Genomic DNA, 14,843 nt, shown 5'->3' with positions numbered 1-14,843 from the left:
TGTGTGTCCTCGCTCAGGCTGTGTTTGACTGTGTGGTCAACTCCCTGAAGAACGTGTTCAACATCCTCATAGTCTACATGCTCTTCATGTTCATCTTCGCTGTCATCGCCGTGCAATTGTTCAAGGGCAAGTTCTTCTACTGCACCGATGAGTCCAAGGGTCTGGAGAAAGACTGCAGGTAGGTCTACAGTACACTGACCAAGCCTGGCACAAGAAGAAAGGGCATTTTTAAATTAAACAGGAGAAGACAGATGAACAAAGTTGTCACCAAGGCACTAGACCTAACATTGATATAGCAAACCATGGAATAACGGTAACAGCTCTAGAGATGGTGCCCCCTCCAGGGCAGCTGTGGTGGTACGGCCCAGGGCCTCTATTTTTGGACGGGGGTAAGGAGGCAAACGCACTGTCATTTCCGATTTCGTTATGTAAAAACTGGCGCATTTGCCAGTACGTCACGTGTGCCAATTTACCTGTCTAACATCAGCTGGCTTGCGCTGAGGTGGGAGGGGTGGAAATATTTCAGGTGTGTTCTTGAAAATGTGCACCAATATGGCAATTTCAGTGAGCACAACTAGGAATATTTAAGACCAACCAAAAGCCGGTCTTCGGGGTAACTCACTTGGTTATGATTTTGCCAACGGTGGCGCACACAGTAGCTTTATTTATGTACATCACAAATGTTTTGTTAAAATATCACAAGCAGCAAAACAGTCAACAGACATTCCGCTTATTTATGTATATTGGACATTATTTCTGTCCAACTTCTGTGAAACGTTTGGACTCATTATGTGTGATGCCCATTTCATGAAAGGTGTCAGTGACTTGTAGCAAGCCTGTTTAGGAACATCAAGTTATTTAAAAAGACTGCTCATTCTTTTTCATTGATTATTTTGTCAAAAGAATACATTGTCCACTTATCTCTGTTGGACCTAAATGTCTTATCGCGGGATTTGCGATCGCTGTCTGTGGTGCTGAATCCACTTGTAGGCTATATTTGCCTGCCTGTTTGTTTGTTTACCTTTCATGTGGCAAAGTGACTACTGGCCATATCAACACAGATGGCAGGCTCTAGCTATATATATTTAACCTCTATGGGCTAGTTAACAGCCAGTGGAATCGCGTGGCGCGAAATACAAATACCTCAAAAATGCTATAACTTCAATTTCTCAAACATATGACTATTTTACACCATTTTAAAGACAAGACTCTCGTTAATCTAACCACATTGTCCGATTTCAAAAAGGCTTTACAGCGAAAGCAAAACATTAGATTATGTCAGGAGAGTACCCTGCCAAAAATAATCACACAGGCATTTTCAAAGCAAGCATATATGTCACAAAAACCAAAACCACAGCTAAATGCAGCACTAACCTTTGATGATCTTCATCAAAGGTTAGTCCTAGGACATTATGTTATACAATACATGCATGTTTTGTTCAATCAAGTTCATATTTATATCAAAAAACAGCTTTTTACATTAGCATGTGATGTTCAGAACTAGCATACCCACCGAAAACTTCCGGTGAATTTACTAAATTACTCATGATAAACGTTGACAAAATATATAACAATTATTTTAAGAATTATAGATACAGAACTCCTTTATGCAAATGCTATGTCAGATTTTAAAATAGCTTTTCGGCGAAAGCACATTTTGCAATATTCTGAGTACATAGCTCGGCCATCACAGGCTAGCTAATTTGACACCCACCAAGTTTGGGACTCACAAAACTCAGAATTACTATTAGAAAAATTGGATTACCTTTGCTGTTCTTTGTCAGAATGCACTCCCAGGACTTCTACTTCAACAACAAATGTTGTTTTGATTCCAAATAATCCATAGTTATATCCAAATACCTCCGTTTTGTTCGTGCGTTCAGGTCACTATCCGAAGGGTAACGCGCGAGCGCATTTTGTGACAAAAAAATTCTAAATATTTCATTACCGTACTTAGAAGCATGTCATACGCTGTTTAAAATCAATTTTTATGCTATTTTTCTCGTACAATAGCGATAATATTCCAACCGGGCAACGTTGTATTCATTCAAAGGCGGAAAGAAAAACAATGGAGAAGTCTCGTGACTGCGCATCTCAGTCTCACTGTCCCCAGGCTGACCACTTGCAAACTCTGCTGCTGTTCTTTGCCCAGAGACAGCAGACACCCCATTCCACTTTCTGGCGGCTTTAGAGAGCCAATGGAAGCCTTAGAAAGTGTCACGTTACAGCACAGATGCTGTATTTTCAATAGAGATGCAACAGAAGGACAACAAATTGTCAGACAGGGCACTTCCTGTATGGAATCTTCTCAGGTTTTCTATCCAAATCGACTAATTATATGCATATTCTCATTTCTGGGCAAGAGTAGTAACCAGTTTAAATCGGGTACGTTTTTTATCCGGCCGTGAAAATACTGCCCCCTAGCCCCAACAGGTTAAGAGCAGTAATGGTGAGTTGATTACAGTACCAGTCAAAAGTTTGGACACACCTACTCATTCCAGGGTTTTTCTTTCTTTTTACTATTTTCTACATTGTAGAATAATAGTGAAGACATCAAAACTATTAAATAACACATATGGAATCATGTAGTAACCAAAAAAGTGTTAAACAAATAAAAATATATGTTATATTTGAGATTCTTCAATGTAGTACCCTTTGCCTTGATGACAGCTTTGCACAGTCCCTGTATTACAGCCTCCACGATTCTGGGAAGGCTTTCCCTAGATGTTGGAACATTGCTGCAGGGACTTGCTTCCATTCAGCCACAAGACCATTAGTGAGGTCGGGCACTGATGTTGGGAGATTAGGCCTGGCTCGCAGTTGACGTTCCAATTCATCCCAAAGGTGTTCGATGGGGTTGAGGTCAGGGCTCTTTGCAGGCCAGTTATCTGCCAAACTCAGATTTGTCCGCCAGATTGTGAAGCGTGATTCATCAGTCCAGCCGACCCTTGGTATTGTGCATGGTGATCTTAGGCTTGTGTGCGGCTGCTCGGCCATGGAAACCCATTTCATGAAGCTCCCAACGAACAGTTATTGTGTTGACGTTGCTTCCAGAGGCAGTTTGAAACTCGGTAGTGAGTGTTGCAACCGAGGCCAGACGATTTTTATGCGCTACGCTTGTGTGCCCTACCACTTTGCAGCTGAGCCGTTGTTGCTCCTAGGCGTATCCACTTCACAATAACAGCACTTACAGTTGACCGGGGCAGCTCTAGCAGGGCAGAAATTTGACGAACTGACTTGTTGGAAAGGTGGCATCCTATGACGGTGAGTCACTGAGCTATTTAGTAAGGCCATTCTACTGCCAATGTTTGTCTATGGCGATTGCATGGCTGTGTGCTCGATTTTATACACCTGTCAACAACGGGTGTGGCTGAAATAACCGTATCCCCTAATTTGAAGGGGTGTCCACATACTGCTGTATATATACTGTATCTTCCCCCATAGAGAGAAGAACAGCCCAGTGCTGCTTTGAAGAAAATTGCATTAATCATGTGTTTTTGTTTGGGTATCTTATTGATTTGTCACATGGACAGTGTCTTGTCAACCTAATCAAAGGTGTATCTGAGTATTCATATTCCTGTATGTGTTCGTGTGGAATAAGTTGTTCTCTCTCTCTCTCTCTCTCTCTCTCTCTCTCTCTCTCTCTCTCTCTCTCTCTCTCTCTCTCAAACAGAGGTAATTTCCTGGACTATGATAAAGATGAGGTGGCAGCCCAGCCTCGGGTGTGGAAGAAGTATGAGTTCCACTATGACAACGTGCTTTGGGCCTTCCTCACTCTCTTCACTGTGTCCACCGGAGAGGGCTGGCCTGAGTAAGTCCACTTTCTAGGCTCCTTTTCAGTAGCTCTATAGAGTTGAAGTCTCTGGTGGGGATATGTTCTGAGAATATGCTGTGGCTGACAGACAGTAGAGGGTGAACAGGCCTGGGGATATGTTCTGAGAATGTGCTGTGGCCTGCAGACAGACCTACAGACAGTATAACAGTATACCAGTAGGGGGTGAACAAGCCTGGGGTTATGTTGAGAATGTGCTGTGGCCTGATGGCTCTCAGACAGACAGGAAGTAGAATGGGTGAACATGGGATATATACTGAGAATGTGCTGTGGCCTGGTGTCTCTCAGACAGACAGGAAGTAGAATGGGTGAACATGGGATATATACTGAGAATGTGCTGTGGCCTGATGGCTCTCAGACAGACAGGAAGTAGAATGGGTGAACATGGGATATGTACTGAGAATGTGCTGTGGCCTGGTGTCTCTCAGACATACAGAAAGACAGTCACACAGACAGACAGTAGAACAATAGGGTTTTTCTATAAACTAGGCTACCAGCGAGGATTTCCTACACTGGACAACTTGTTACAGCTGTTGATAAGTCATTGATATCTGTCAATTTAGTTAATGTCATGATATTATTAAGATATAAGGGGTGATCATAGATACAGTTGAAGTCGGAAGTTTACATACACTTAGGTTGGAGTCATTAAAACTTATTTTTCAACCAAAGGACCTTGTGAAGATGCTGGAGGAAGCAGGTACAAAAGTACCTAAATCCACAGTAAAACGAGTCCTATATCGATATAACCTGAAAGGCCGCTCCAAAACCACCATAAAAAAGCTAGACTACAGTTTGCAACTGCACATGGGGACAAAGATTGTACTTTTTGGAGATATGTCCTCTGGTCTGATGAAACAACAATAGAACTGTTTGGCCTAAATGACCATCATTATGTTAGGAGGAAAAAGGGGGAGGCTTGCAAGCCGAAGAACACCATCCCAACCGTGAAGCACAGGGGTGGCAGCATCATGTTGTGGGGGTGCTTTGCTACAGGAGGGACTGGTGCACTTCACAAAATAGATGGCTTACAAACCTGACTCAGTTACACAAGCTCTGTCAGGAGGAATGGACCAAAATTCAGCCAACTTATTGTGGGAAGCTTGTGGAAGGCTACCCAAAATGTCTGACCCAAGTTAAACAATTTAAAGCAATGCTACCAAATACTAATACTAATTGAGTGTACAGTCGTGGCCAAAAGTTTTTAGAATGACACAAATATTAATTTTCACAAAGTCTGCTGACTCAGTTTGTATGATGGCAATTTGCATATACTCCAGAATGTTATGAAGAGTGATCAGATGAATTGCAATTAATTGCAAAGTCCCTCTTTGCCATGCAAATGAACTGAATCCCCCAAAAACATTTCCACTGCATTTCAGCCCTGCCACAAAAGGACCAGCTGACATCATGTCAGTGATTCTCTCGTTAACACAGGCGTGAGTGTTGATGAGGACAAGGCTGGAGATCACTCTGTCATGCTGATTGAGTTCAAATAACAGACTGGAAGCTTCAAAATGAGGGTGGTGCTTGGAATCATTGTTCTTCCTCTGTCAAACATGGTTACCTGCAAGGGAACACGTGCCATCATCATTGCTTTGCACAAAAATGGCTTCACAGGCAAGGATATTGCTGCCAGTAAGATTGCACCTAAATCAACCATTTATCGGATCATCAAGAACTTCAAGGAGAGCAGTTCAATTGTTGTGAAGAAGGCTTCAGTGCGCACAAGAAAGTCCAGCAAGCGCCAGGACCGTCTCCTAAAGTTGATTCAGCTGCGGGATCGGGGCACCACCAGTACAGAGCTTGCTCAGGAATGGCAGCATGCAGGTGTGAGTGCATCTACACGCACAGTGAGGCGAAGACTTTTGGAGGATGGCCTGGTGTCAAGAAGGGCAGCAAAGAAGCCACTTCTCCCCAGGAAAAACATCAGGGACAGACTGATATTCTGCAAAAGGTACAGGGATTTGACTGCTGAGGACTGGGGTCAAGTCATTTTCTCTGATGAATCCCCTTTCCGATTGTTTGGGGCATCCGGAAAAAAGCTTGTCCGGAGAAGACAAGGTGAGTGCTACCATCAGTCCTGTGTCATGCCAACAGTAAAGCATCCTGAGACCATTCATGTGTGCGGTTGCTTCTCAGCCAAGGGAATGGGCTCACTCACAATTTTGCCTAAGAACACAGCCATGAATAAAGAATGGTACTAACACATCCTCAGAGAGCAACTTCTCCCAACCATCCAGGAACAGTTTTGTGACGAACAATGCCTTTTCCAGCATGATGGAGCAACTTGCCATAAGGCAAAAGAGATAACTAAGTGGCTCGGGGAACAAAACATCGATATTTTGGGTCCATGGCCAGGAAACTCCCCAGACCTTATTGAAAACTTGTGGTCAACCCTCAAGAGGGGGGTGGGCAAACAAAAACCCACAAATTCTGACAAACTCCAAGCATTGATTATGCAATAGTGGGCTGTCATCAGTCAGGATGTGGCCCAGAAGTTAATTGACAGCATGCCTGGGTGGATTGCAGAGGTCTTGAAAAAGAAGGGTCAACACTGCAAATATTGACTCTTTGCATCAACTTCCTGTAATTGTCAATAAAAGCCTTTGACACTTATGAAATGCTTGTAACTATACTTCAGTATTGCATAGTAACATCTGACAAAAATATCTAAAGACACTGAAGCAGCAAACTTTGTGGAAATTAATATTTGTGTCATTCTCAAAAATTTTGGCCACGACTGTATGTAAGCTTCTGACCCACTGGGAATGTGATGAAAGAAATAAAAGCTGAAATAAATAATTCTCTCTACTATTATTCTGACATTTCACATTCTTAAAATAAAGTGGTGATCCTAACTGACCTAAGACAGAAGGGGAAAGGGGAATTTTTACTCTGATTAAATGTGAGGAATTGTGAAAAACTGAGTTTAAATGTATTTGGCTAAGGTGTATGTAAACTTCCCACTTCAACTGTACAGTATATTCAATCAAATTCAGGAGTCGATTAAAACCGATGTTTAACCCTTTATCATGATTATTGTCTTTACGGATTTGTCCAAAGTCATGTGACATAAAACATTACTTTTCTGTCCAGTATAAATTGTCATTATATCATATATCAACCATTAATCAGATCAATTAGACATTAAACTTGAACCCTGTAAGAATCCTGTATATAGCTGTCGGACAGTTTTTTTGTATAAAGATCTCAGAAATGCTGTGTAACTACGTAACATTTCCTGTCTCCTTATGTTAAGGGGTGAAAACAGCTTTCATGGGCACAGAAATCCAAAATAATGTAAGCATTGCAAAATCGAATGCTTCTAACCGAAAGAGTCCCTTTACCTTGATACTTAAAACCTAAATCATTTTCAATAATTATGCATGATACTTGTTGGATGCCATTTGGTGTCCAGCTGATTAGTTACGACGTAATATTTTTGATATTTTCACACATCATCATCTGATCAAGGAAGGAATTTTCCGAATAACAGTGAAGTGATGAACAACTGTTGTGATAGTGAATGAGATGCAACAACAGCCCAAGTGCTGGAAAAAAGGTGATCGCAAAGGAATGTCCAGAATATTTTGGTGTCTTCTTCGTTATGCCGGTGAAAACCGCTTTGCCTGGATCCACATTGGATCTAATGTCCCTAGCGAATTGATGGTGATCATCTGTTGTTGTCCATTTGATTTACAGCAGGGTCTCGTTAGATGTAACAGAGAAAGCATCAAGGGCCTCGGATTGGACACCGAGTCTACTACGTGATATTATTCTGGATATAATGACAACAAATTACACAGTCTAGTGTGCTTATTCACAACATGGTCTGGTAATGAAATAACATGACAAATACATTTTGCTTTCCATGTTACACCTGCAGTTTTAAACAATACAAGGGGCTTGAAGTAGCCCTACTTGAATTTGAAATTGGAGCTCAGAAATTCAAGTACTGGAATAGGCATCCCTTGAAAATCTGACATTTTTGTTAGGTTAAAACCACATGCAAGTTATTATGAGGACAACAATATCTAATGTTGTCTTCAACTTGGGTTTCCATACAAATCCTTCCATTAAAAAATGAACCTGGTTTTTGGTCACTATCTCATTATAAAACAACGATGGTGAGATTCAAATGGTGAAATTAATGCTACCGCTGTTCATGGCTCTATTATGTGTGCCTGCGTCGACCACAAAGGCTAGGAGATAAATCACCATGCATGCATCCAATCTATTTAGTCAGGCAAGTCCACATTATTCTCACATATTTTAGAATGTAATAATAACTTGAATATCAATGCATTGGCAAGGCCTAATGGCCTATTTTTTTCACACTTTTTTCATGCTTTTTGAGGGTGTTCTATATTAGGCCCTATATGTACTGTATAATTATATAAATTATACAATTGTTTAACATTGCGGTCCTTGAAAATTACAATTAAGTGCTTGAAAAAGTCCCTGAGAGTTCTTGAATTTCATTTGCCAATGTCTGTATGAGCCCTGCTTAAAGGATATATAGTCCTGGGCCTATGATGTTGAATAGGTGGAGTTATGGGCCAATTTGCATACATTCACTTTTATTCCTCTAAGTACGCATGTGGAACTGCATGAAAACCCTTTTTATTTCTGTTTCAAACCATTTTAAAACATTTATCCCAATGTCACACATTGGCCCCATTAATTATAGAAAGACCCAGTACTAGAACATTAGAGGGTGAACAAGCCTGCCCTGGGGATATGTTCTGAGAATGTGCTGTGCTAGTCTCTGTAATTGTCTTTAATATCGTATTCAAGCAAAGTGCGCAGGCTTGTTGGGTCAGCACACCAGAGAGGGTTGTCTGTGCAATTTCCGGCATGATCATAATTCTCCTTCTTATTCCGGCTCCTCTGTCCTCCTCAATGAAATCATTGAATTAGCTATGTTATTAAATAATCCAGTGATGCATAATATGTAAAAATGATGGACTGGTGAGTCATTTAGGTCAGGGTAGAAGTCCATTAAATAAGACTCAGTCCTCATAACCTGGAGGGCTAAGTGGCCAGGCTCTCTCTCAGTTGGGCTATTACGGTAAGGAATATTTTAACACGGCTGATGAAAATGGACCTTTCTATCATCAACATTAAACATTAATCACATGCCTATTACATTTTAACAAAAGCTTTTAATTGACTATGTCCCTCATTTTAGACATAGAACTTGAAATGGTGTCCTCGTTTCCAGTTAGATCTTAGTCATATTGTAGTTGCTGTACTAAACTTGTTGTAGTAGTTTAACTACATTTGGCTGTTGTGGTGAGTGGTTCCATATACTGACAGCATGGTTCCTGTGTTCCTCTCCAGTGTTCTGAAGCACTCTGTGGATGCTACCTTTGAGGACCAGGGTCCCAGTCCAGGCTACCGTATAGAGATCTCCATCTTCTACGTGGTCTACTTTGTGGTCTTCCCCTTCTTCTTCGTCAACATCTTTGTGGCCTTGATCATCATTACGTTCCAGGAGCAGGGAGACAAGGCCATGTCAGAGTGCAGCCTGGAGAAAAATGAGGTACAGTACACTCTTCAAAAAAAAGGTGCTATCTAGAACCAAAAAGGGTTCTTCTGCTGTCCCCATAGGATAACCCTTTGAAGAACCCCTTTTGGTTCAAGGTAGAACCCTTTTGTAGAATCCTTTCCACAGAGGGTTCTACATGCAACCAAAAAGGGTTCTACCCAGAACCAAAAATGGTTCTCCTATGGGGACTGCCTTTTGGAACCCTTTTTTCTAAGAGTTTACAGAACAGGAAGTAAAGGAAAGGAATAACAATGAATATTTCTTCAATGGTCCCTCTCTCCATTTGTGATTTGTTGGTCATCAGCTCACTATGCTTGCTATGCTCTGTAGATGTTGCCAATCGTACTGCCAAACCCTGACATTAGGCTGAGAACTCAGTGAAGGTACAGTCTCTCTCACTGCTGTTGTTGTTGATGCTGGGTTCAGTTGTGCGTGTTGAGGCAGTGAGGCTGCAGTGGAGCCTGCAGTACAGTCTCCCAGCTGAGGGCCAGTGTGACAGGTCCACAGGTCCACAATTGATTCTGGAGCACCATCTGTGGTTCCACAGGCAGACACAAAGCCAGTGAGCCGTCCCCATCCCCCATACCTCATGTCTACCGGGACCCCATTAGGTAACCATAGTAGATATATCTCTGTCAGTTCCTATTCTAAACTAAAACAACAGATATGTTTCCCTGTGTCTGTTTGTATGCTATCCTAACACGACTGAACTGTGCACAGATAGATATACACTGAGTATACAAAACATTAGGAACACCTGCTCTTTCCATGACACAGACTGACAAGGTGAATCCAGGTGAAAGTTATGATCCCTTATTGATGTCACTTGTTAAATCCACTTCAATCAGTGTAGATGAAGGGGAGGAGACAGATTAAAGAAGGATTTTTAAGCCTTGAAACAGTTTAGACATGGATTGTGTATGTGTGCCATTCGGAGGGTGAATGGACAAGACAAAAGATTTAAGTGCCTTTGAATGGGGTATGGTAGTAGGTGCCAGGCTCACCCATTTGTGTCAAGAACTACAACACTGTTGGGTTTTTAATGCTCAACAGTTTCCCGTGTGTATCAAGAATCATCCACCACCCAAAGGACATCCAGCCAACTTGACACAACTGTGGGAAGCATTGGAGTCAACATGGGCCAGCATCCCTGTGGAATGCTTTTGACACCTTGTAGAGTCCATGCCCTGACGAATTGAGGCTGTTCTGAGGGCAAAAGGGGGAGCAACTCAATATTAGGAAGGTGTTCCTAATGTTTGGTATACTCAGTGTATGTCCCCTCTGTCTGTGTCTGTCAGTATGCTGAACTAACTTGACTCAGCTGGAACCAGAACACGGCCAGGAGGAGCCAGCCATGTATTCATCCTCTGGATTCACACATCTCCACTGCACATGGCTCTGATAGACTCTGCTTGCTGTCTAGTTGGATATTTGTTGCTTTCTGCACAGTATTTGCCTCTGAAAAGCTACTTTTGCCCTGAGTTGATGATACAGATGCAGTGGTCCTAATGAAGGAAATGCTTGAAAGAGTAACGGATTGACGACTGATGATTGTGCTGATGACCATGATGATGATAATGAGGAAATGGGTGGCGATTATGAAAGAGAACATTGGATGTAAGTGTTCATTTCCATCTCTTTTCAGAGAGCCTGCATTGACTTTGCCATCAACGCCAAGCCACTGACGCGTTACATGCCAGAGAACGTGCAGTCCTTCCAGTACCGGATGTGGAAGTTTGTGGTGTCACCTCCGTTTGAGTACTCCATTATGATCATGATTGCCCTGAACACCGTGGTGCTCATGATGAAGGTTAGTACAGTCTGGCTCATTCACAGAAAATATAGTAGGATCATTCAATTCAATTCAAGGGTTTTATTGGAATGGGAAACATATGTTTGCATTGCCAAAGCAAGTGAAATAGATAATAAACCAAAGTGAAATAAACAATAAAAAATGAACAGTAAACATTACACTCATAAAAGTTTCAAAGGAATAGAGACATTTCAAATATCATTTTATGGCTATGTACGGTGTTATAACGATGTGCAAATAGTTAAAGTAAAAAATGTAACATAAATATGGGTTGTATTTACAATGGTGTTTTTTTTATTATTAGAATTTTTTTAAGCCCTTTTTCTCCCCAACTTCGTGATTACGATCTTGTCTCATCACTACAACTCCCCAAAGGGCGAGTGTCCTCCGAATGTTGATGTTGCAGTGTCCTCCGAAACATGACTCGCCAAGCCGCGCTTCTTAACCTCTTGACGCACGTTAAGGATAGGGGGCGCTACAGCGAATTTTGAAAAAAATACGAGCCCATTTTAAACGGCCTCCTACTCAAACACAGAAGCTAGGATATGCATATAATGACTAGATTTGGATAGAAAACACTCTAAAGTTTCTAAAACTGTTTGAATGGTGTCTGTGAGTATAACAGAACTCATATGGCAGTCAAAACCCCGAGACAGATCCTAACAGGAAGTGGAAATCTGATTTGTGGAATCACCTTCAACACTTTGCCTATGAAACACACCGTGAATTAGGATTCATTGAGCACTTCCTAAGGCTTCCACTAGATGTCAATAGTCTTTACAAAGTGGTTTGAGTCTTCTCCAGTAGAAACTGACCGAAAGAGAGGCTTGGAAAGTTGGTCATAGGGGGAGGGCCATTACTACTATGACGCGGGCGCCCATGGGTAGCCTCCCCTTCCGAAACGTTTAGTAAGACAATGCAATCGTGTGCCTTGAATATTATTGAAGCTCTGGTTGAAAAAGGCCCTAAAGATTTATGTTATACAACATTTGACATGTTTGAACGAACGTAAATATATATTTTTTGCACATTCGTGACGACAAGTCCCGCGGGCTTCAGTACATTTTGAGTAGCCTTCGGAGCACGCTAACAAGAAGGAGCTATTGGGACATAAATTATTAACTTTTTCGAACAAAACTACATTTGTTGTGGACCTGGGATTCCTGGAAGTGCCTTCTGATGAAGATAATCAAAGGTAAGGGAATATTTACAAAAGTATATTTGATTTTAGATGGTTCCAAGATGGCGCTAACCTGTATCACCTAGCCTATTTTTCTGAGCATAGCACCTCGTTTATTGCAAAGTGTGATTTCCCAGTAAAGTTATTTTTAAATCTGGCAATGCGGTTGCATTCACGAGATGTTAATCTATAATTCTTTGAATGACAATATTACATTTTAAAAATGTTTTCGAATAGTAATTTAGTAAATTGTAGCGCTGATTCACCGGATGCATTTGAGGGAAAATATTTTCTGAACATCACGCGCCGATGTAAAATGCTGTTTTTATATATAAATATGAACTTTATCGAACAAAAGAATGCATGTATTGTGTAACATGATGTCCTAGGAGTGTCATCTGATGAAGATTGTCAAAGGTTAGTGCTTCATTTAGCTGTGTTTTGGTTATTTGTGATGCATGTGGTTGGTCGGAAAATGGCGGTGTGGCTATTTTGACGATGTACTCTCCTAACATAATGTAATGTTTTGCTTTCGCTGTAAAGCCTTTTTGATATCGGACAACGTGGTTCGATTCAGGAGAAGTGTATCTATAAAACGGTGTAAAATAGTCCTATGTTTGAGAAACAGAAATTATTAGATTTGGTTATGAATATGGCGCTCTGATTTTTCGCTGGATATTGATCCCGATCACCCGCTCGCTTAACCCGAAAGCCAGCTGCACCAATGTGTCGGAGGCAACACTGTTCAACTGACGACCGTGGTCAGCCTGCAGGTGCCTGGCCCGCCACAAGGAGCCACTAAAGCGCGATGAGCCAAGTAAAGCCCCCCCTGGCAAAACCCTCCCCTAACCCGGACGACACTGGGCCAATTGTGCGCCTCCCGGTCACGGACAGTTGTGACACAGCCTGGGATCGAACCCAGGCTGTAGTGACACCGCAACACTGCGATGCAGTGCCTTAGACCGCTGCGCCACTCGGGAGGCCTTTACAATGGTGTTTGTTCTTCACTGGTTTCTCCTTTCTGCATCAGTTCCATGGAGCTCCAGACTTCTACGAGGCCATGTTGAAGCACTTCAACATCGTCTTCACTGCCCTCTTCTCTCTGGAATGCATTCTGAAGATCATTGCCTTCGGTCCGCTGGTGGGTTTATCATCCTTCCTGTTTATCTGCATGCTATCAATATGGCAAAAGTGATCAATGATTTGATACTTATTGAATTCATGCACTGCATGCCTTGAGTCTGTGAGTGATATTCAATCCCTTTTGTTCCAGAATTACCTGAAGGATGCCTGGAACGTGTTTGACTTTGTGACAGTGCTGGGAAGTATAACTGACATTGTGGTCACAGAAATCAATGTAAGTTAAGAGTCCAGCGCAGCACAAACCGTGTTTCTTCCACTCTCCTCTATATACATTACACTACTTGCTAATGAGGCAGAATAGTATGATTGACACGCAGAGACCTAAGCCTGTGTAGACGGTTTGTTTCTACAATGTGGGCCTGCCCTGTACACAGGCTAAATAGCCATCTCAGCAAAGATGTCTTGGCTCCAGACCAGGACTGATAGCAGAGACAAAGAGGGGGAGAGAGAAAGTTTGTGAACAGAGCTGCATGTTAACACTATTGATTCATCACTGATGTCTGATATGGGATCTGATAACGTGAGGCAATTCAGAGTCCAGCTGAGTGCAACAGTTTGTGTGTGTGTGTGTTAGTGTCATTATTGTCACCTGAGCACTTCAATATGAATCACTCAACATGTTTCTCTCACGTCCTGTAGTAGTTGTTTATTAACGTTCTATACTCATATTGATACAGTATCTGTCCAGTATCCAACAGTATCTGTCCAGATGTCTGTATCATTGTCCAATGCTTTGACTGATTTAAGTGTGTGTTCTGAGCTTTTACCGGCTTTCTGTATGTCATTACTGTTTCTATTTTTCTTACTTTTCCTTGTTCCTCCCTCTCCCTGTCCCTCTCCCTGCCCCTGTCCATCTCCCTCTCCCTGTCCCTCTCTCTGCATTGTCCTCTTGTTTAATGTATTCACTGATGTGCCCACCATCTGCTACGGTTAAACAACTGCTCTTATAGACAACGGTGAGTGACTACCCTTCTGTCTCATCGCTCTTTCTCATTCCCTTCTTTACACAAGCTACAGCACTGTGTGAACTGGTCTGTATGTATGTATTTTTTGGCCTCCTTTAGCAAGCTGAACCAGGACCAGCCAAATACAATCATGCCGTTTTGTCTGCATCATTGTCATAAGTAGTCATATTTTGATTGTCTCCTGTGAATAGGGTGTAATGTTGACTGTGTTCTTGTCTCTGGTCCTGTAGGACCGGCTTTTGAATCTGAGTTTTCTGAGGCTGTTCAGAGCAGCTCGTCTCATCAAGCTGCTGAGGCAGGGATACACCATCCGTATCCTGCTGTGGACCTTCGTCCAGTCCTTCAAGGTAACACAC

At 42.0% G+C, this 14,843-nt stretch overlaps 1 protein-coding gene across 1 annotated transcript in view; it reads left to right on the top strand.

The window, feature by feature from the left end:
* Positions 1 to 14,843, top strand: part of LOC115199912 (voltage-dependent N-type calcium channel subunit alpha-1B) — a 141,867-nt gene that overhangs the window by 105,619 nt on the left and 21,405 nt on the right. The window contains exons 31-38 of the mRNA XM_029762453.1: positions 18 to 178; positions 3,674 to 3,811; positions 9,179 to 9,380; positions 11,032 to 11,196; positions 13,410 to 13,520; positions 13,653 to 13,736; positions 14,473 to 14,478; positions 14,718 to 14,834. Of these exons, the coding sequence (XP_029618313.1) occupies positions 18 to 178; positions 3,674 to 3,811; positions 9,179 to 9,380; positions 11,032 to 11,196; positions 13,410 to 13,520; positions 13,653 to 13,736; positions 14,473 to 14,478; positions 14,718 to 14,834 (984 nt within the window). The remainder of the gene's footprint in view (positions 1 to 17; positions 179 to 3,673; positions 3,812 to 9,178; positions 9,381 to 11,031; positions 11,197 to 13,409; positions 13,521 to 13,652; positions 13,737 to 14,472; positions 14,479 to 14,717; positions 14,835 to 14,843) is intronic.

Source organism: Salmo trutta, chromosome 9 (assembly GCF_901001165.1).
Source record: "Salmo trutta chromosome 9, fSalTru1.1, whole genome shotgun sequence".
Taxonomy (NCBI): Eukaryota; Metazoa; Chordata; class Actinopteri; order Salmoniformes; family Salmonidae; genus Salmo; species Salmo trutta.
The sequence above is the reverse complement of the archived record's forward strand: the minus strand, read 5'-3'. Positions and strand labels throughout refer to the sequence as shown.